The 21,671-nt window shown below is 35.7% G+C and overlaps 1 protein-coding gene across 1 annotated transcript in view; it reads right to left on the bottom strand.

Moving 5' to 3' along the window:
• sdk (sidekick cell adhesion molecule) overlaps positions 1 to 21,671 on the bottom strand; it is a 496,543-nt gene that overhangs the window by 75,874 nt on the left and 398,998 nt on the right. Inside the window, exon 29 of the mRNA XM_090407513.1 lies at positions 12,367 to 12,550. Coding sequence (XP_090263639.1) covers positions 12,367 to 12,550 — 184 coding nt within the window. The remainder of the gene's footprint in view (positions 1 to 12,366; positions 12,551 to 21,671) is intronic.

Consider the following 21,671-nt stretch of genomic DNA (forward strand, 5'->3'; position numbering starts at 1 on the left):
TTCTGGTTGAATATCATCTAGTCCTGCTGCCTTTCCACATTTCAAGCCTTTGATGGCTTTTTCTACTTCAAGTGTGGATATGTATTCCTGACTGTATGACTGTTGAGTGTTTTTTTACCACTGTGCTATCACTGTTTCATTTAGCAATTTTTCGAAGTAATTACTCCATACTTCAAGAATATCTTTTCCCCCTGTTTTCATGTCACCTTTATCATCTCTAACTTCTTTTACAGCACTCTTTCCTCCATTTCTAAGCTTCTTCAACAACCTCCAGAATATCTTACCACCTTCTTAATATTTATTTTCTATGTTCTTGCCAAAGTCCTCCCATGACTTTTGTTTAGCTAGTTTTACAAAGTGTTTTAGCTTTCTTACATTTATTTCTGTATTCTCTAAGAGCACAAGTTGACTTATTTGCCAGGAACTTTTGATATGCTTTCTTCTTTTCCTTCACTGCTTCTTTAACTTCCTGTGTCCACCATGGGGGTTCTAATTTTTCTATTCTTGCAGATAACCTCACCACATGCTTCTCTGGCTGAATCAATTAGGGTTTTCTTCAAGGCTTGCCACTGAATCTCCAAGGTTTGGTTTCCGTTCTCAAACTCTTTCATTTTTTTCTTCAATAATCTTTGTGTATTTTAGTCTACATCTGAGAGCTGCTCAACTTTTATTCGTGTTAAAATTTTCTTACATGTTATTCTTTTCGATTTCAATTTTATCCTGCTCAAGACTAAATAGTAATCATTTCCAATTTCAAATCCTCTGTACACTCTGGTGTCCTGCACCAGGAAGAAAACATCACTATCAACAATAACATAGTCAATGAGACTTTTCTTATTCCTTGCCTCTTCTCTCCACGTGAATTTGTGCACGTTTTTATGTTGGAACATGGTGTTAGTAATAACCAGTCCATTACCTGAGCAGAAATCCAACAGGTATTTGCCATTATTATTAGCTTTGCTCTTTTCTCCAAATTTTCCCAAAATATTTTGTATGTCATATTGTACCATCATTTCCTACTCTGCTATTTAGATCCCCAACAAGGACCAACTTTTCCTTTTTCATTGTGTCAGTTGCTTTTTCTAAAGCATAAAAAAATTCCTCCACTTCTACCTTAGTAGAACCTTCTGTGGGACCATAGGCACAAATAAGTCTTATTGTCCAGTTCACCATTCTCATATTTGCCCACATAACTCTACTTGAGACTGTCTGCCATTCAAGAAGATTAGCCTCGTATTTTGTGTTGAATACTATGGCTACTCCTTCTTTTCCTTGATTGTCATTTCCTGAATATAACATTTTGTATTTATTGCTCAGAAAGATCTGACCAGTTTTTGTCGTTTTTGTTTCAGTCACCACTATTATGTCGATCTGGTACTTATCTAATTCCTCAGCTAGCTAGCTCCATTTCTTTGCCATTCAGGCTTCTTATGTTGATAGTACCGATCTTCAACTCTGGTGATGTTGAGTTGGGGTGTGCTTTCAGATTTGTTCCAGTAGCTGCCTTTTCGCTGTTTGCCCTGGTTCCCTGACAAAAACAATGGGGGCTTTATTTAACCAGGCGACACCCCAGCTGGCATGAAATTTTGTCATATTGTACCATCATTTTATATACTGGTTTAAGCCAATAAGAATACAATTTGGTCGGCTAAATCCTAAATTGTTAGCCCATCCTCGTTCGTTCGGTATCCAGGTAGATACCCAACAGGGTGCACCACGAGAAGGTGAGGAATGGACATTAGGTCAGAAGCCCTGGTCGGTTCTCCGCATTCCTTTAAAGGTTATGTGGAGGTCTCCTCTCATACAGCTTTGACCCTTAAGCACCCCTAAATTACCTTAAAAAGTAATTACCTTAGATACCAAACTTGATATAATTAAAAGATTTAAACATGGTGAAAGTAAAAGTAAGATTGCAACCAAATCTGATTTTAATGAGTCTATTTTATCAAAAGCTGATGAGTGTTGCGATCAATGTAAAGTTGCATCTATATCTGCAAGTATGCAGTGCACATGTAGCCGAAGTGCTATAATGGTTGAAATAGAAGATCTGTTGATTATTTGGCTGGAAGACTGCAATCAAAAGAGAATTCTAATTAGTGCTTATAATATCACAGCCAAAGCTCTGAGCCTCTATTCAAGACTTGAAGAGATTAAATATAAAGACAATTCAAAATTCGCAGCTAGCAAAGGCTGGCTTGAAAATTTTAAATCTAAGGCTGGACTAGAGAATGTGAAAATAACAGGTGAAACTGCAAGTGACGATGAAGATGCTCATTCTACATTTCCTGCTGAGCAGCAGAAAATTATTGAAGAAAACGATTACGATTGCTGCCAGTTTCAATGAAGATGAAACTGGCCGCTACTGGAAAAATATGCCATCCAGAACTTTTATATTAAAAAAAACAGCAGCAGCAGCAGCAGTGCAGCCTAGCTAGAAAGTATCAAAAGATCACTGAACTGTTATGCATGGAGGGAAAGCTAATGGAGATTTTAAATTGAAGCAGCTGCTTGTCTATCGAACTCAGAACCCAAGGGCTTTAAAAGGATGTATCAAGAACTCTTTATCTGTAATTTGGTGGGCAAATCAGAAGGCTTGGGTTACCCAAGCCTATTTGAAGATTGGTCTGTCTTATTTTTGTCCAGCAGTTGAAGCTTATTGCAAGCGAAATAGCTTTCAAAGCTCTTTTGCTTTTAGATAATGCACCTCGTCATCCAAATTCTCTTAATGATCTGTGTGAGAATGTGAAAGTTTTATTTTTTCTACCAAATATGACATCATTGCTACAACCCATGGACATCATTGCAACTTTCAAAGCCTATTTTCTTAAAAAGACATTCTCAAAGGCAGTAGAAACAACAACAGGATAAAATGTGATTATGCTCCAAGAATTTTGGAAAAATTTTAACATTAAACACACAATTGAAAACATTCATGACTCGTAGGAGCAAGTGTCTTCTAGCTGCATGAGAGCTGTTTGGAAAAATCTTTTGCCAGAATGTGCTAATGACTTAGGTGGTTTTCAAAATCCTGTGAACAATGTGGTCGAAGCAATCATTGTAATTGGTGAAGACCTTGATTTTGATGGTGTTCATGTAGAAGATGTTAAAGAATTATCATCATCATCATCAAATTCCTGCCATGTACCCTCAAGGGGTGTACAGGATATGACAGTACTACATGAAAAAATTACATCATTACTAACTTACTATCTACAATTTTCCTCCAAATCAGTCTGTTACTTGTCAAGACCCCAACATTATCAGATCTTATATTTCTATCCTCTAAGGCACTCTGTACCGTATCAATCCACCTATATCTTGGTCTTCCTCTGGGTCGTTTTCCTGCCAACCTGGCAGAGAACACTTGTTTTGCTAATCTTTCCTCTCCCATTCTATTTAAGTGACCATACCACCTGAGATTAGCTCTGCTAACGCATTCCTGGATGCTGACAATGTCAAGTTCTTTCCTAATATCCTCATTTTTAATATGATATTGCCATTGATGCCATCTGTTCACACCTCTAATCTTTCTCAGGACTCTCATATCTGCGGTCTCTTGTCTTTGGTCAAGTGTTTTAGTTCTGATCCAGCTCTCAGATCCATAAGTTAAAACTGGTTTGAACACTGTCTTGTATACAGCTAATTTAGTGTTCCGACTAATTTCTCTCTTATTCCATATGAATTTATTCAATTGACTTCCCACCATACCAGCTTTGCTGATTCTGTTGTCTATTTCTATATTTAATTTACCATCTTCAGTAAAAATCGTGCCTAGGTAGCTGAAATGTTTTACTTGTTCCACAGGTTTTCTATTCACAACACAGTTGACATTTTCAATGATTCTGCCTATTTTCATTGTCTTTGTCTTTTTATTGCTGACCTTCATACCATATCTATTACAACAGCTATTCAATTTAGTCAGAGAATCTTGCAGACTTGTAGCGGATTTATTTAGAAGTATAACATCATCCGCATAAAGCAAAGAGCTGACATTAACATCTCCAATTTTGATATCAGTTAAAGAATTATTGGATTCAAATTCAAAAAGATTTCAGTGACAATGATTTTGAAATTGTACAACAATGTGCATATGAAGACAACAAACAAATGGAATGTGAAGATGAGGTTCCAAAGGAGATAACAATCAAAGAACTGGATGGAATATTTTGCAGTTTAGAATCCCTTAAGCAGAAGGTAATGGATATGAATCCAGATGTTAATCAAAGAATACTTGTTTACCAAAGTTTAGATAATCATTTTGCTTGTTATCACAGAATTTATGCTGATAAGAAAAAAACTAAAACTGTTCAAACGATTTTTGATAAATATTTTGATAAAAAATTGCAGTAAGTAATGTAGGTACAAGCATTTATTAAACATTTACTTTGGATTCATTTTTTTATCTTTTCTTAAAGAGTACCATATAAAATGAATTATTAATAGAGTAATTGATCATGGACGAATTGTAATTTTTATCATTGATTATTATATTTGATTAACACGATTTTGATATAGGCAGTAACATCGAGGGATTAATTATTTGCATTAATCGAGTGATACCTGTATTCCATAACCTCTTATGATCTTCCATAGCAAAGGATCTTACTTGGAATGAACAATAAGCTAGTTCCTCTGTAATTCTGAAATTTACTATGGAGACAGAAGATATTCAGGATCTCAGTCAGCCAAATCACTATATTCTCCCTACCTCCTTTTAGTAGCAATATCACCACATCCTGGTAGATTATTTTTTTTTATTTAATTATTATTATTATTTTTTTTAAATAATAGCTGCACACAAAAGGCAGAAGACCTACAGCACGTGAATACCACCATAAGGTGTTGGTGAGGCCTGGGAAAGAATTAATCTAGTGATATTTTTCTTGAAAAGCTGGAGGATGAGATTATTGCAGAACAATCAATAAGAAAGGCTATGAGAACACATGGAGTAAAAGTATAGAGTAGCCAGTATGCCAGCATCTCTTTTCATTCCAAAGTTGGAATGAAAAGAGATGCTAGGCAGCTGCTGCTGCTGCTCATGTTTAACATGTCCAGCAGAGGAATGATAGCTGCCTATTCAGTGAAGCAGTGTCCATGGAACTACTTGCAGAAAAGATAAGACAGCTGAAGCAAACTGTAAGACAGTAGCTGAAAACAGTGAGGGAGGGATCACCTATCAGCTAAATTGCTCTTCTTTTATGTTCAGCCTATACATGAGAGGTTGGTTGATCAACCTATAGTACACTAGTACCATATACGAGTAGTGGCTGGGAAAGGAGAAACTTGTTTACATTTGATTTAAAAGGCTGTATAATGTATTCTTTGGGAAACATATCAGGGGAGGAGGAAAAGAAACTTGTTCTGTAGGTTTTGTGGTGCACTGTGAAAGTATGTTGAGTAGCAGCTGCACATGTTCCAACGAGCTTAGTACTAAGTGGGGGAATTATTGATGCTATTTCACATGAATATTTCCCATGGAAATATTTATAGAATACACATGTTGCAAAAACCAATATATTTTAAAAAGAAGTTCAGTATACAATGGGTAGCATGAGGAATGAAATGACACCAGGTGAAGAGGAGTTACCAAAAGTTCTGAAAGCAAGCGGTGAGCCAGTCATGTCTATGTTAAGTAAAATTTATAAATCGTGCTTAAGACTGAGTATTTAGGCTTAGGTGCTGGTTTACATTCATGTTGTACTTTAATGGAATAATTTACAGCAAAAAGAAATAATTAAACAAGTTTAATCAACAGCACCCATAAGAGGTTACCCCCTCATAGGACTTTAGTCTTTATTTATTCTATTTTCTTTCTTCCGTTTATTGTTTCTTGTGTGTTTTTATTATTTTAACATTGTATTCCTGACAATGTCTCTGTGACAGATGAAATATTGAAATCGATTAAACCTGTTGTTTAATTATTCCATTAAAGTGAAACATTAATACCACAGAGTTGGAATAATGCAATCCTTATTACCTTAGTTTTTAAATAAGGAAGAAAGAGAAGATATTAAAAATTACCACTATATCAGTCTCCTTTCAACAATACACAAAAATCATTAGAAACAGAATACAAAACAAAGTAGATTTTTTCCAATATCCAGAACAAGAAGGATTCAGAAAAAAAAATGACAGCATTTTTTTTTAAATGTTGTGGCCACACCCATGAAAGATCATTTGCAAAAACCTAAATGAGCAGGTTATGATTTTTTTTTCTATTTCTATGAATTTTATTGTATTTTTCATTTATGTTTTACATAGTTAATAAATCCTGCTTTAGGACCATACATGGAACCTTTTCAAGCCACTTCAGGCCTTCAATAAGCAAGGCGGTGATCTCACACTGGGCATTCATCTACCACCTAAAACTACCACATATCTACCACTATTATTATTATTATTATATAACACACCTCCAGGGAGTTCAAAGACTCGCTGAGGGAGGGTACCTACTCTACAACTCTCCGTCTCCACCAATCACAACTACCTTCTTCATCTACGCTAACACCATCTACCGCCTACAACCATCACTAGTATTTTCACAGACAAACATCCATGCCCACAGCAGGATTTGAACCCGCAGCCTTTTGGCTGGATTGCGGATACGCTAACCACTCAGCCAACCAGGCCAGCTATTGATCAATACCAAACTTTAGGTTATGGCATTTATGATTCTGAAAGGGCATTTTATTATTTTAGCTCAACATTAACTATTTTAAAGCCCTCAAAAATCAAGGAAATGAAAATCTTACATTGATATACTTAGCCATATATATATATATATATATATATATATGAAAATTTGACTACATCTATAAAAATCAAGATTAAATATGAAATTTCCTATTAAAAAGAGAGTTAGACAGGGAAATAATTTTATCTAAATTATTTACAGCAGCCCTGGAAGAAAATTTTAAAAATCTGGATTGGAAAGATAGAAGAATTATGATAAATGGAGAACTAACTCATTCATCTATGATTTGCTGATGAAATTGTTCTTTTAGGAAACTCCACAGAAGAACTTCAACAAATGATCAATGAATTAAATAAAAGAGTAAAAGGATTAAATATAAACAAAAACAAAACAGAAATAATGTATAATAAATACATCACCAAAAAGCCAGTACAAATGAAACAACAGGAAATTGAAATAGTAACCTTCCATGTTTATCTAGGACAAAAGATCGCAGTAGAGGAAGGCTGTGAAGAAGAAATATTATACGTAGAGTTCAACTTAGTTGGTTAGCTTTTGGAAAACACTGTAAGGCACCTAAAGGAAACATTCCAATCTGCCTTAAAAGAAAAATATTCAAACAGGTGTATACTTCTGGTCATGACATACGGAAGTGAAACATGGACTTTAACTAAAAAAAACTGACTCACAAGTTGAGAATTACCCAGATGAAATGGAAAGATTTAAAAGATTTTGTAATACTGTACTTGGTATTACCATTCTAGATAGAAAGTGCACTAAGGGTCATTACAAGCGACATTACGACAGCCATTAAAAGATCCTAATCGCAATAGGCAGATCATAGCAAGAAGTATGGAGGTGATATCAGAATGGTATCCCAGACATGGAAAAAGAGCTACAGGAATACCAAAGAGAGGGTGGGAGGATGAAATTAAAGAGATGGCTGGAACTCGGTGGCATAGAAAAGTTCAAGATTGAACTGAATCCAGAATTTTGGGTGAAGCATTCATCCAGCATTTAGATAAAAAGTGATAACTGTCTCCCAAACAACATTACATCAAAAGAATTAAATGAAGCATTAAAATAAATGAAAAATGGAAAATCACGTAGAGAAGATAAAATCCCAACAGAACTTCTAAAGTATGCAGGAAATAAATTTCAGCAATGATTTCTTACTTTAATAAACAAAATATATAACAGAAAGAATACCCAATGACTGGAACAATGCAACCGTGGTTTACATCTTTACAAAAGGAAATAAGAATAACTGATAACTACAGAGGAATAAGTTTATTAAACATGGGTTATAAGATATATGCCAAAATACTGAAGAATAGAATAACTCAATACTAGAAATATATATATATATAAATGAAGAACAGAATGGTTTTAGAAAAGGAAAATCTTATATTCAGCCTCGAACTATTAATTGAGGAAAAGAGAATTCTATGCAGTAAGCCAAGGGGCTATGCACTTCGCAACCATATGCCTGGGAAAGGCATGTCCTGGGTTCAATTCCCATCACTGATGTGAGGAGCTTAGGATCTTTCTCAGACATAGACAAGTTAGCTGGTCTTGGGCATGGACTGCAGGGTTTTTATTCCCAGTTTATCTGGGGTTTTTCATCCTGCAAGCAGGCAAACCAGCCTTAAGAACTCAACACTTCTATAGACATAGGATACACCAGGAAGAATATGGCTAACCACCTTATCTTTGTGTACGGTTGTAGTTAAATGAATAGAAAATCCTCGACACTACAAGATAAAAGAGAGAAAAGGGAAGAACTAGAAGAGAATTCAACTTTGAAACATATCATGCTTTCACATATTATATAAAAAAAGCTTTTAGCAAGATATATAAATATAAACTCTTTGATATGCTAAAAAAAATCACTTGCCTATAAAATAAACCAACAAAGAAGGAATTCATGCAAAAAAAATTTTATCTTAGATACTGATCTCTAATGAGCAAAGCAGTGACGTGACAATGAAATTCATTTCTTACTCATGGAAAAGTGAAGTTCAAGGAATAAGGAATTGAAGCAAATTAAAGTTGGTGTAATTTTTTATATTTTTCATGAAATATTTTCATAATTTCGATGACTACTTTAAAAATAACTTAAGGGTATATGATGATTTTGTGTGAGAAATGGCAAATACTTGTTGGATTTCTACTCAGGGCATGGACTGGTTATTACTAACACAATGTTCCAACATAAAAATGTGCATAAATTCACATGGAGAGAAGAGGCAAGGAATAAAAAAAAAATCTAATTGACTATGTTATTGTTTATAGTGATCACCATTTGGTCTTGAGCAGGATAAAACTAAATTTCATATTAAAAAGAAGAACATGTAAAGTGAATAAAAATTGAGTAGCTCTCAGATGTCAACTGTAGACTAAAATGCACAAACATTATTCAAGAAAAAATGAGAGTTTCAGAACAGGAACCAAACCTTGGAGATTCAGTCAGAGAGGCATTTGGTGAGTGTGCAAGGATAGAAAAATCAGAACTCCATGGTGGACACAGGAAGTTAAAGAGGCAGTGAAGGAAAAGAAGAAAGTATATTTTAAATAGTTCCTGATAAATATCTCAGCTTGTGCTCTTAGAGAATACAGAGACAAATGTAAGAAAGCTAAACAGGGTGTGAAACTAGCTAAACAAAAGTCATGGAAAGACTTTGGTAAGAACATAGAAAATAAATATCAAGAAGGTGGCAAGATCAGAAATTTTGTTGAAAATTTTGTCAGAAAAAAAGGTTGAAGCAGCTCAGAAATGAAGGAAAGAGTGCTGTAAAAAGAATTAGAGATGATAAAGATGACATTAAAACTGGTGAAAAAGAAAAAGTATGGAGTAATTACTCTTGAAAAATTGCTAAATGAAACAAGCAGTGACAGGCACAGTGGCAAAAAATACTTAACAGGTATGCAGTCAGGAATACATATACTTGAAGTAGAAAAAGCCAAAGGCCTGAAATGTGGAAAGGCAGGAGTAGATGATATTCGGATATTTGACCAGAAATGCTCAAGTATGGAAGAATAAAAGTCTCACAGTGGCTGCACTGCATAGTTCCGAAGGCCTGGACCGAGGGACGAATTCCAGTATCCATATATAAAAAGGAAATAAAACTGAATGTGAGAATTACAGAGGAGGTATTTCTATACTGAATGTTCCTGGTAAGATTTATGCAAATATACTTGAGGATGAGATTTCTGTTGCCAGGATCAGATTTTACAACAAATAGTTGAGAAATCATGGGAACATAACAAAGATCTGTATTTAAGTTTCGTAAATTTTTAAATTTAAGCACCTCCGTAGCGCAATTTGAAGGACAACGATACATTGCACCATTCAATTGGAAAAGGCCTAAGTTCGATTCTCGTCATGTAAGGAGAAATTTTTATATGGATGTTTTCAATCGAAGATGAGTTAGCTGATCTCGTACGAGGGAAGCAGGGTTTTTCATCCAGCATACAGACAAATCGGCCTTTCAGAACAAACACAATTTACAGACAAAAAAAAACTAGCTGTGGTGGTAGTGGGTAGTAGATGGTGCTGATGTTGATTGGTAGCAGAGGTTCGGTGTAGTGGTGGAGATGGAGAGTTGTACAATAGGTGTCCTCCTGCGATGAGTCTTTGGACTCCTTGATGGTGTCATGAATAATAATAATAATAATAACAAATCTGTAAAAGTCATATGACAAGTTGCCAAGAGAAAAACTATTCAAAACACTACAGTTGTATGTTGTCAAAATATCAAGCACATAGTCTTTATTTGAGTTGTAAGTCAGCAGTTGGAGTTGGTGTCAGACAAGGATGTACATACCCTCTATTATTCATTATCTATATGGATCACATTATGAAGAAAAGTGGTATTAAACCTGATATCAAAATTGGAAATGTTAATCTCAGCTGTTTGCTTTATGTAGATGATGTTATACTTCTAAATAAATCCAGTAGAAGTCTGTGAGATTCCCTGACTAAATTGAATACCTATTGTAATAAATTTGGTATCAAAATAAGCAATAGCAAGACAAAGATAATGAAAATAGGGAGAAATTGAAAATATCGAATGCATTTTGAATGGAGAACATATAGAACAAGTAAAACATTTCAGCTACTTAGGCAATTTGTAGTAACGGTAAGTTAAATATGGAAATAGACAACAGAATCAAGAAAGCCGATATAGTAGGAAGTCAACTGAATAAATTCATATGAAATAAGAGAGAAATTAGTCAAAACACTAAATTAGCTGTATATAAGAGTGCTCAAACCAATTTTAACTTATGGATCTGAGAGAAGGGTTTGAAATAAAACTCTTGATCAAAGACTGGAGACCACAGATATGCGAGTCCCGAGAAAAATTATGGGCATGAATGACAATATTATATTAAAAACGAGGATATTAGGAAAGAACTTGACATTGTCAGCATCCAGGAATGCGTTAGCAGAGCTAATCTCAGATGGTATGGTCACTTAAACAGAATGGAAGAGGAAAGATTAGCAAAACAAGCGTTCTCTGTCACATTGGCAGGAAAAATACTCAGAGGAACACCAAGATATAGGTGAATTGATACAGTAAAAAGTGCCTTGGAAGACAGAAATATAAGATCTGATAATGTTGGCATCTTGACAGATAACAGATTTATTTGGAGGAAAATTGTTGATTGGAAGTTAGCAATGATGAAAGTTCTTCATGTAATACTATCACAATATCCTGTACATCCCTTGAAGGTACATGTCAGAAATTTGATGATATGATGATATTACCCCCCCCCCCCATTTTCTTACAATCCCTATATTTTGGTTCTAGTTTTCACACTATCAATTTGCTGGCGTGATTGGCCGAGTGGTTAGCGTATCTGCTCTCTAGTCAAAAGACTGCAGGTTCAAATCCAGCTGTGGGCATGGATGTTTGTGATTATCTGTGGAAATACAGTACTAGTAGTGGTGGTGGGCACTAGATGGCATTGGTGGAGACAGAGTTGTAGACTATGTGCCTTCTTTCGATGAGTCCTTGGACTGCCTGGAGGTGTCACAAATAATAATATCTCCATAATAATAGGTGCATATCCAATATCCAACTAAAAAGTATTTAAATGTTGATTATTTCAAAATTGTTATTTTCACCATGCTAAGGAAAAAGAGTGATCATGTTGAGGATTGAAGATACTAGCAATCAATAGTAATAATAATGCAATTACATGTGTGCTCATTACATGAATTTATTCTAGAATATATTAGTAACCATCAGAAGCATACTATAACTAGTATGCTTTCAAACTTATTACGCTTTGCCTCTAAATATTTTTTCTTCAGTAACATTAATTGAAAGGTCAGTATCACGATGACTAACTAAGTATATGTAACCTCTTCCTTTGCTCTATTTAGTACACTTGATTATATCTGATTTTATCCTATTCACCCCTTGTTCTTTATTGAGTTTTGGGGTTTCACACTTTTTTATTTCAAGTTTATCTTCGGCTATTTAAATATTTATTACTTCACTACTACTGTAAAACGAACAATTACTTTTGCTTATGACTAATATCTTCTTGTGTTATTAGAAATAAATTTTCGAAGAAAGAAACAGAATAGGAAGCGACAAACAATTACATTTCTCAAACTGGAATTTTATAATAAAATAAATAAATAAATAAAAAAAAAATACCATCTTCTAATGTAGACACTTTTTGAAGGTTTGATCGGGGCCCATCTCCAGCAGGGTTGAAAGCCAAGATCTGGATATTATATTCTGTATATTTTTTTAAATCCATCAGTACAAAAGAGATGGTGGTTGCTGGAACTGCTTCCATTTCTTCTGATGACTGTCTTCCAGATAGCTGATAAAAGATCTATATAAAACACATAACAGAGAAATTGTTCATCATTCCAGCCACAGATATTGGGAAGGGGGGGGGGGGGGTTACATAAATGACTTTTGTAATTACTGTGAGAAAAGTAAGTTTATAAAAATTACTTAAGCAGAGTACACCGAATGAAAAACTTGTTGGGTTTAAAAAGTTGTTTTAGAACTGCACCAGAATTAAAGAACATTACAAATGTGCTAAAGTTTGCAATGATATGGAAAAGAGAGAAACTGTTCTTGTGGAAAGGCAACAATGAAACACGAAATATTAATTATTAATTAGAACTTGTGTAAGCAGTATATTTTTAAAGAGTAGAGAATAAATGAAATGACATTAAACAATGGATTGTGAATGCGGAACTTAAATAAGGTTATTATGAATCGATAAATTGTATAGATGCATTGATGAGAGTAAATAACTGATATAGGAGTGATTAGCATGTAATTAACAATTAATTAATAATTCAAGATTTAGTATATTCATACCTCAGTGAATGCAGCAACAAAATATCATTAATATAAGTAATTAATCCAAGTAATTAAGTCATGAAATCAGAGTAGGACACTTGCAAATGAATCCTCTCTGTGTGTGTGTGTGTGAGAGAGAGAGAGAGAGAGAGAGAGAGTCAGAATTGTATTGCATTGACAAGTAATTGTATTCTGTTTTAACCACATCAATGTCAATATGGATAAAATACATCACTCGCATACACTTTGTGTCTCCGTCACATGAGAATTTTCAGATCGTATCCAAAAAGTTGTGATAATCACTATGAAAGAATTTAGGTAGAACCACATAACTTACATGTTATTCTACATATTTCGCATGAAGTGTTATATACTTGTTACAATGCTGCTGCATCATTTGCAATCCTCTGAGAAATAAATCATTCCCTTGTTGCACAAACCAGTCCATAGCTACAGATATGACTTCGTCATCTGTGGTAAATTTTGTTTCTTTAAAGTGTTGGTTTAAATTTGGAAATAGGAAATAGTCTGATGAATAGGATGAGTGAGGCAGACATTGAAAGCCCAAGTTGTGTATTGTCTATTGGATTTCATGAGCAATGTGAGTAGGTGCATTGTCCTGCAAAAGCAACATGCATCCGCTCAGTTTCCCATGGATTTTTCCTTTCAGTACTACTTTCAATTCCTTCAGAGCTGTTGAATAAACTGCTTCTGTAACAGTTTCATCTTTTCTGAGGTACTTGATAAGGATTACACCACCAAAAGACAATGGCAAGAACCTTCCCTGATGACTTTTGGGGTTGGAACTTCTTTGGCTATGGAGAACCTTCGTGCCTCCACTCCATTGACTGTTGTTTGGTCTCTGGGTTACAGTGATGAAGCCATGTTTCATCAACAGTAACAATATGAGCACACTGCACCTGATTTCTCAAAATGACCCAAAATCTCTTGAGATGACAGCACACATTCTCTTTTGGTCAGTATTCAAACATTTGGGGACCCACTTCGCTAAGAGCTTCTGCATATCCAGATGTCGGTGGATGATGACCCCATCTTGTTCCCTGATATCCTCAGTCTTTGCAATGCTTTTGGCTGGTATTCATCTATAATCAAGGATCATAGTATGCACTCCATTGATGTCTTCAGGTGTGATCACTGTGGAAGTTCTTCCTGACCTGCGGGCATCTGTTGTCTCAGGATGCCCAGTTTTAAACCTGGTCACCCATCTGGCAACTATTGGATATGGTGGGGCACAGTCCCTCAAAGTCTCACACAAAATTTAGAGAATCTCAGTTACGGACTTTTCTTGCAGCACAAAAAACTTGATGATGGCCCGCACCACTGTGTCTTCGAAGTTCTTCAAAACCTCTGCTTTCTTATATATCCTAAAAGAAAAAGAACAAATGATCACAATTTAGTGAAACATGGAGGTTCAAGGTTTTTAAGATATGTTCTTTCTTGTGGTTATATCAGTTGCTTTAATATAATTTTTGTTCTAGGTGTTTATCAGAACTTTTCAGTCCCCCCCCCCCATACTACCACAATTATGCAATAGTACTATCTTACCCTTCTCCCACACCATAGCAAATTTTCCTATGGCCAGATTCTCATTGAAAAGCCCAGTCAACAGAGCTATTAGTTCTTTAACACATTCTCTCAAAACCCGTGGAAAAATCCCATCCAATCCCAGTGCATTATTAACTTCCAGAGCACTCAGTAATTTGAAACATGCGCTCCTCTTGCACTTCTATACCTCAAACCTGTCCAATATCTCTAGTATTAAAACATACTTCTCCAAGATGAAATATTCCAATAAAGTGTTCGTTGAACAACTCCACTATGTCCTTTACATCAGTCATTCTACTCCCATTGTTATCCAACAAAGCTATTCTTCAATCATTCCTCATCCTACTGACCACATAACAAAAGAATTCCTTAAAATTTTCTTTGGAAGTCACGACCAACACCTCATAATTCTAGGTTTGCCTTCCTTACCATGCTAATCACTCTCCTAGCCTGAGTCTTATATGCTTCATTAATCTGCTCCCCCCCCTCCTTATATTTCTTCCATAGCTTCTTTTTGCCTTAGTTCCTGTTTGACATTGTCATCCACTTTGCACCACATTGTGTTTCTCTTTCAGATCCAAAGAACTGCCCCAAGTTCTATGGATGGAACTTGGGGATGGCTTTGCATTATGAGATACTAAGGCAAGGTGATGAAGTCATTAGCCTCTATATGCGAGTTGCCCTGTCCTGAAAATATTTCGGGTGCAAACTTTGTTTGCTTACACTTGGATAAAGGATTAAACCAAGAATATAATTTCTTGGCATCTTTAATTCAAGGCAAACAGAAGAGTTTTAGGAAAATCTGGAAAAAAGGACTGAGAGATTTCTGTTCATGATATCGACTAGTTATTATTAACTATGCTCCAACAAACATGTGCACAAGTTCACATGGAGAGAAAACACTAGAAATAACAAAAGTCTCATCGAGTATGTTAATGCTGATACCAATATCTTCATGCCAATTCAAGATACAAAAATATCATCATCTTCCTCATCAGCCTAAAGCAGGTTGAGGATACCACAGACAATAGCTTTCCAATCCAATCTACCAGCAGTTAAGTTATTTAAATTTTCTGAAAGAGTACAGATCACTTATACTTCTGGGTGTTTTCTATCCATTTCCTTCTAGGTCTTCCCAGCAGTATCTCTCCTTCTATTCTTCCATTTTGAAGAATTTGAAGAAACCTTTTAGTAGATATTCTGTACATGTCTATGCCACTAACTGTTTTTCTCTGATTCTTGTTATTATCAAAATATGGTAGTATGATTCTTCTCTGATATGATTAGTTTTCATTTAAGTTCATGATATCTTATTTTCATCAAACACCTGTTTTCAAAGCCTGTCAAATTTTAGTTCTTTCTTCTATTTGATAACACAACTCTCTGCACCATAAAGAACTATGGGGGGGGGGAATACCATTGAAGTATGTACCTTAAGCTTCTTTGGAGAGAGAGGTGTATTTTTCCATATATTTATAAGGTTGGTCTGTATACAAGAGCATATAGAAGATTTTATTATTATTATTATTATTATCAAGAGAGACCTCCAAGGAGTCAGGGACCCATCTAGGGAAACCACACATCACCTGTCATACCTTTTCTTGAATTTGTTCACACTATTTGCACTCACAATCTCCATAGGTAATCCATTCCAACACTTACTACTCTATGAGAGAAAAATCAAGTTCTCTGCATTCATTCTCAACCTCCCTGGATGCCCTCTTGAACACCATCATCTGCTCAATGTAAAGTACAGATTCTCTGTCAACCCATTTCTGTATACAAACTCAAATTAACTTTTCAAAAATTTTCATCACCTGCCAAAGATACTGATAGGTGGAATTTCCAAGTGGAATTTAAATAAGTGATCATCACTTAAGTAGGATAAAAAGAGAATCAGAAACAAAGGGATAGAGTTTGTTGTCTGAGTCAATATGTTGCGACCTCAGATAGTAGGTTTTAGTGAGACCTGGCTATCAGAATCAGACCTACTAACTGGTATCGAGTGTCAAGGGTACAGTATTTTTAGGAAGGATAGAGAGGATGGGGTGTGTTCCTAATGATATCAGATGACTTACCAGTTAGAGTTGAGACCTATGAGTGTAGTAATACTACTAACAATATTTCATGGCAGTGAGTTTGAAGCCAACTGGTGTGAGGAGGAATCTAACAAGACTAATTACATACTAAGGTGTTGTAACAACACCCCACAATGTAAATTAGTCTGTTAGTTTCATTTAGTGATGTATTTCTTCTAACAACACTCCACTATGTAATTAGTCTTGTTAGATTCATAGTGATGCATTTCTTCATCACTAGCAACCTATCCTGGTGGATCGGTTGCTAGTGTAACAACACCCCACTATGTAATTAGTCTTGTTAGATTCATAGTGATGAAGAAATGCATCAACAAATAGAAAAGATGAGTGCAAAAAGAGTAATCATAATGGGAGACTTTAAATTATCCAAATATTGATTGGGTAGCAGTAGAATCTCATGAGAAGAATGAGAATGCATTTATTGAGCTGTTGCGGGACAAATTCCTCAAGCAGCATATGACAGAAGGAGCTCGAGGGCAAAGAGTGTTAGATTTGATTATAGTGTCAGAGGGCATTTCAGTTAAAGGCATAACTATTCTGCCTCCGGTTGGTGAAAGTGATCATGTGGTACTCACTTGGGAAGTGACTAAGTTTATGAATGTTCCATTCAGAAAAGGTTACATGCTGAACTAAAAGCAGGAAATTATGACCAACTGAGGAGTATACTCAGTTCGGTGGAATGGGATCAGTTGCTGGATGCAAAGAATATCAAGAGTGCATGGGAAGCATTTAAACAACACTTGAATGATGTGGTATCAGAATAATATGTTCCAAGATTTCAAAGAATAAATAGAGTAGGAGTCAAATTGATGTGTAATCTTATTAAGCAAGAGATTCATAAGAACAGGATGTGGAAGGAATACAGTGTGCATAAATATGGCGTCTGTTATGAACGTTATAAGCAGCAAGCTAGAATAGTCACAACTGTTGTATGGAAAGCAAAGTTTGAGTATGAAAAGAAACTGGCTCTGCGTGCTAAAGACAACCCACAAGAATTCTATTGATATGCTGAAAGTAAAAGAAAGAATGAATATGAAAGAATAACTCTTCTAAATCCAGATAGCATGAGAGTTACAGATGTAGAAGAGGTTATTCAGTTAATGAATGCCCATTTTGTTAAAAGCTATTGACCTGGTGTATGCAACATTCAGCTTATCGTTACCTCTTCACTAGATGAAGACACACAAGTGTATGAGGAAGAGGAATTAGAGCTGTTGCACAAATTGAATAAGAATTTGTCAATAAGGACAGATGCAATATCAGCACGTGTGCTAAAAGAGTGTTCAGCTGAACTAGCCATTCCTTTAACCAGGCTGTTTAATATGAGTTTCAGAACAGGGAAGATTCCGCAGGAATGGAAGAAATGCATGGTAATTTCATTGCACAAGGGTGGTGCAAAGACCAATATATCCAACTATCGACCGATTAGTATCTCAGGAGTGGTGGTGGTGAAGATTTTGGAAAAACTGGTTAGGGCTTACATTCAGAAATGGGTTGACAGTGAATCTCTACTTTGCAATGAACAACATGGGTTTACTAAGGGAAGGTCATGTTTTAGCAACTTGCTCACATTCTATAACAATGTTAACATTGAATTAGACAAGGAGAAGGATACACCATGATACTTTTGGATTTTATTTAGGCTTTTGATAGAATACAGCATGGCAGACTGCTGCATAAATTGGAGAAAATGGATCCAGGTCATAGAATATTAGCATGGATAAGAGGATGGCTGACTGATAGATATCAAAAAGTGGTATACAGGGGATGTGAGTCTGAAAGATTTAAGGTAACCAGTGGTGTAACACAAGGATCAGTGCTTGGTCCACTGTTATTCAATCTGTACATTAATGATATTGGGAAAGATTTGACGAGCGACATACAGCTATTTGCTGATGATGCAAAGATAGGTAGGGTAATCAGGAATGCTGCTGATGTACAGTACTTGCAGAATGATTTGAATAGCCTGGAATTGTGGGAATGGGAAAATGAGTGAATGAAAATGGATAATCAATGTCAGTAAATGTCAAATCACTTTGTTGTGAACAGATATCCAATATCGTATTATATTGGTGGGATTAGGCTAGAAGAAACTGATGAGGCTAGGGATCTTGGGGTGTTAATAGATAGGAAGTTGAAGTTCATGTGTCATGTGGCAAAGATTGCAAATACAACTCAAAAGATAATTGCAATGTTTAAAAGAATGTTCACATGTAAAGATAAGGACGTTACTTTGACTCTTTACAAGGCCTTGATAAGACCTCACTTGGACTATTGTGCGCAGGTCTGGCATCCTGGTTTCCATTGTGATTCTGATATATTGTAGAGAGTACAAAGGAGAATGTTAAAAATGATATCAGGATTGTGGAATACTGAGCATGAAGACAGACTGAGAATTTGTAGACTGCAGACACTAGCAGAGAGGAGAAAGAGGGATTGACTATAAACTTCTGAAAGGGTCATACAGGATTTCAATTGAAGAAATTTTTCATTTTATGGAGGGTGGGGAAAGGATGAGAGCATCCTTGGAAGGTGAGAATGAAGGTTGCTAAGAAGTGAAAATCAAGTGCTAGTCTTCAAGATTCTCTAACGAATTGGAATAACAGCTGTAAGAAATTTGGTATGAAAATCAGCAATAAAAAGACCAAAACTGTGAAAATAAGCAGGAACACAGAAATTTCAACTGCATCCTTAATGGAGAACCTACAAAACAAGTAAAATATTTCAGCTATTCAGGCACAGTTTTTAGCGACGATAGCATAAAAGAGAAATTAGCCAAAACATTGAACTAGCAGTATACAAGATAGTGCTCAAACTAGTTTTAGTTATGAATCTTAGAATTAGGTTAGAACTGGTCTGGTTGGCACCAAATGGTTAGCATATCCACTCTCCAACCAAAAGATTTTGGGTTTAAATCTCGCTATGGGCATGGATTTTGAAATTGTCTTTAGTTAGGAGATGAATTTCATCGACCAGTGTGAGACCCTCCCTGCTTATTGGAGGCCTGAAGTGGCTTGAAAAAGTTCCATGTTAGGTCTCTAGAGCAGGATTTCCAGACTACGTAAAAATAAGAAAATTACAAAAAATATATAAAATTGATAAAAATGGGGAAAAAAAATTCTTAGTCCACCCATGGTACAAAATGTACTATAGGTTTATAATAATCTTTTGTGGATGGGAACCACAGATAAAAATAAATAATCAAATAACTAACAGAGCTATACAAGATTCGTCCATAGCAGGCTTTTACAAATATCCATGGTGAAGGTGAGATTCAAACTCACAACACAGCAAGCCACGTACATGTGCATAATAACGGATTTTATGTTCCTTTTTATTCTTTATTTTCGACTCTTTAAGAATTCTTAATTTGTTAAGTTCATTTCTTCATTATTAGTTTATTTATGTTTTGGCTATCATGCACACAGGTATGTAAAATTAGTAATCCTTATTTAGTATAATCCTACTTATTTAGCATTCCTCAAATATAAGAACACCAAGAACGCTTTGATAATTTTAAACAGGCTACATCACCAAAAAATAGCTTTGCTTTCTCTATGTAATTTTAAATATAGGAGCAACATGATTTTGAGAAGTTTAAAAAATGCAATTCGAACATCTGCCAGTGTAAGAAATAGCCTATATTATTATTATTACGGCAACTCCAAGGAGTCCTTAGACTCATCGAGGGAGGCCATAACATCATGTCAAGAACAACTATTGGACATTCACACAGTATCTATCATACCTCGCCTTGAACTCATTCACAGTCATGGCACCCATAACAGAATCTGGCAGCTTATTCCACTCATTCACAGGCTCTCCTAGTAAAAAACCTAGCTCTAAACACCCTTGCTAATCACACTCTTGCCCAGCTTCCATGTATGGCCCCTAGTCCTCCAACCACCAGTGCTATTCTCAAAAATATCTTCTGAATAATCTTATAGAAACCCTTCAGTAATTTGAATGTCTCAATCATATCACCCCTTTTATGCCTATCAACCAATTTCTGCAACCCACAAATCTTCAACCTGTTCTCATAAGCTTCATTCCACAGACCTGCTATCATCTTGGTCACTCGTCCCTGGATCCTCTCCACCTCCTCCCCATCAAGAAGAAACCTTGGTGCCCAAATCTGGACACAGTAGTCTAGATGGGGTCTTATGAAGGCTCGATACAGAGGAACAATAACCTGTTTGTCTCTGCTTGTTCAAGTATTTTTCAGCAACCAAGTGATTTGATGAGCTGATTTAGCTACTTTTGCGATGTGCCCCCTAAACTTCAACTCACTATCCAACCAACACACCCAAATCCCTGGCCTCGTCAATCTCCTGGAGTGCGGTTCCACCAATGTGATATACTGCTGCTAATCTTTTCACCCCAAAATGCATAACCTTACACTTTGCCACATTAAATTGATATCCATTCTCCTAAGTGCCTTAGACGATAGAAATATAAGATCTGATAATGTTGGAGTCTTGACAAGTAACAGACTGATTTGGAGGAAAATTGTAGATAGGAAGTTAGTAATGATGTAAATTTTTCATGTAGTACTATCATATCCTGTACACCCCTTGATGGTACATGGCAGGAATTTGATGATGATGATCCATTCTCCTTAGCCCAGTCCTCCAAACTATCCAAATCATCTTACAAAATTTTGACATCCTGTGCGCTCACTATTGCTCTACCCAACTTTGTATCACCAATAAACAAATGAACACTTCCTCACAGATCCTTTCCTATATCGTTAATGAACAAATTAAAAAGTAGTGGTCCAAGAACAGAACCCTGTGGCACACCACTAGTCACAGGCCATCTTTTGGACTCTACTCCTGAATAAAAAACTCTCTGATATCTCTCCATCAACCACCCTCCTATCCATCTCACCAACCTATATCCAACCCCCCCATATGCTGCAGTCTACCGATTAGAATTCCATGTGGATATCCTGTCAAAGGCCTTAGCAAGGTC

This window comes from Typopeltis vanoorti, chromosome 17 (assembly GCF_054136105.1).
Source record: "Typopeltis vanoorti isolate ZY-2024b chromosome 17, IOZ_Tvanoo_1.0, whole genome shotgun sequence".
Taxonomy (NCBI): Eukaryota; Metazoa; Arthropoda; class Arachnida; order Uropygi; family Thelyphonidae; genus Typopeltis; species Typopeltis vanoorti.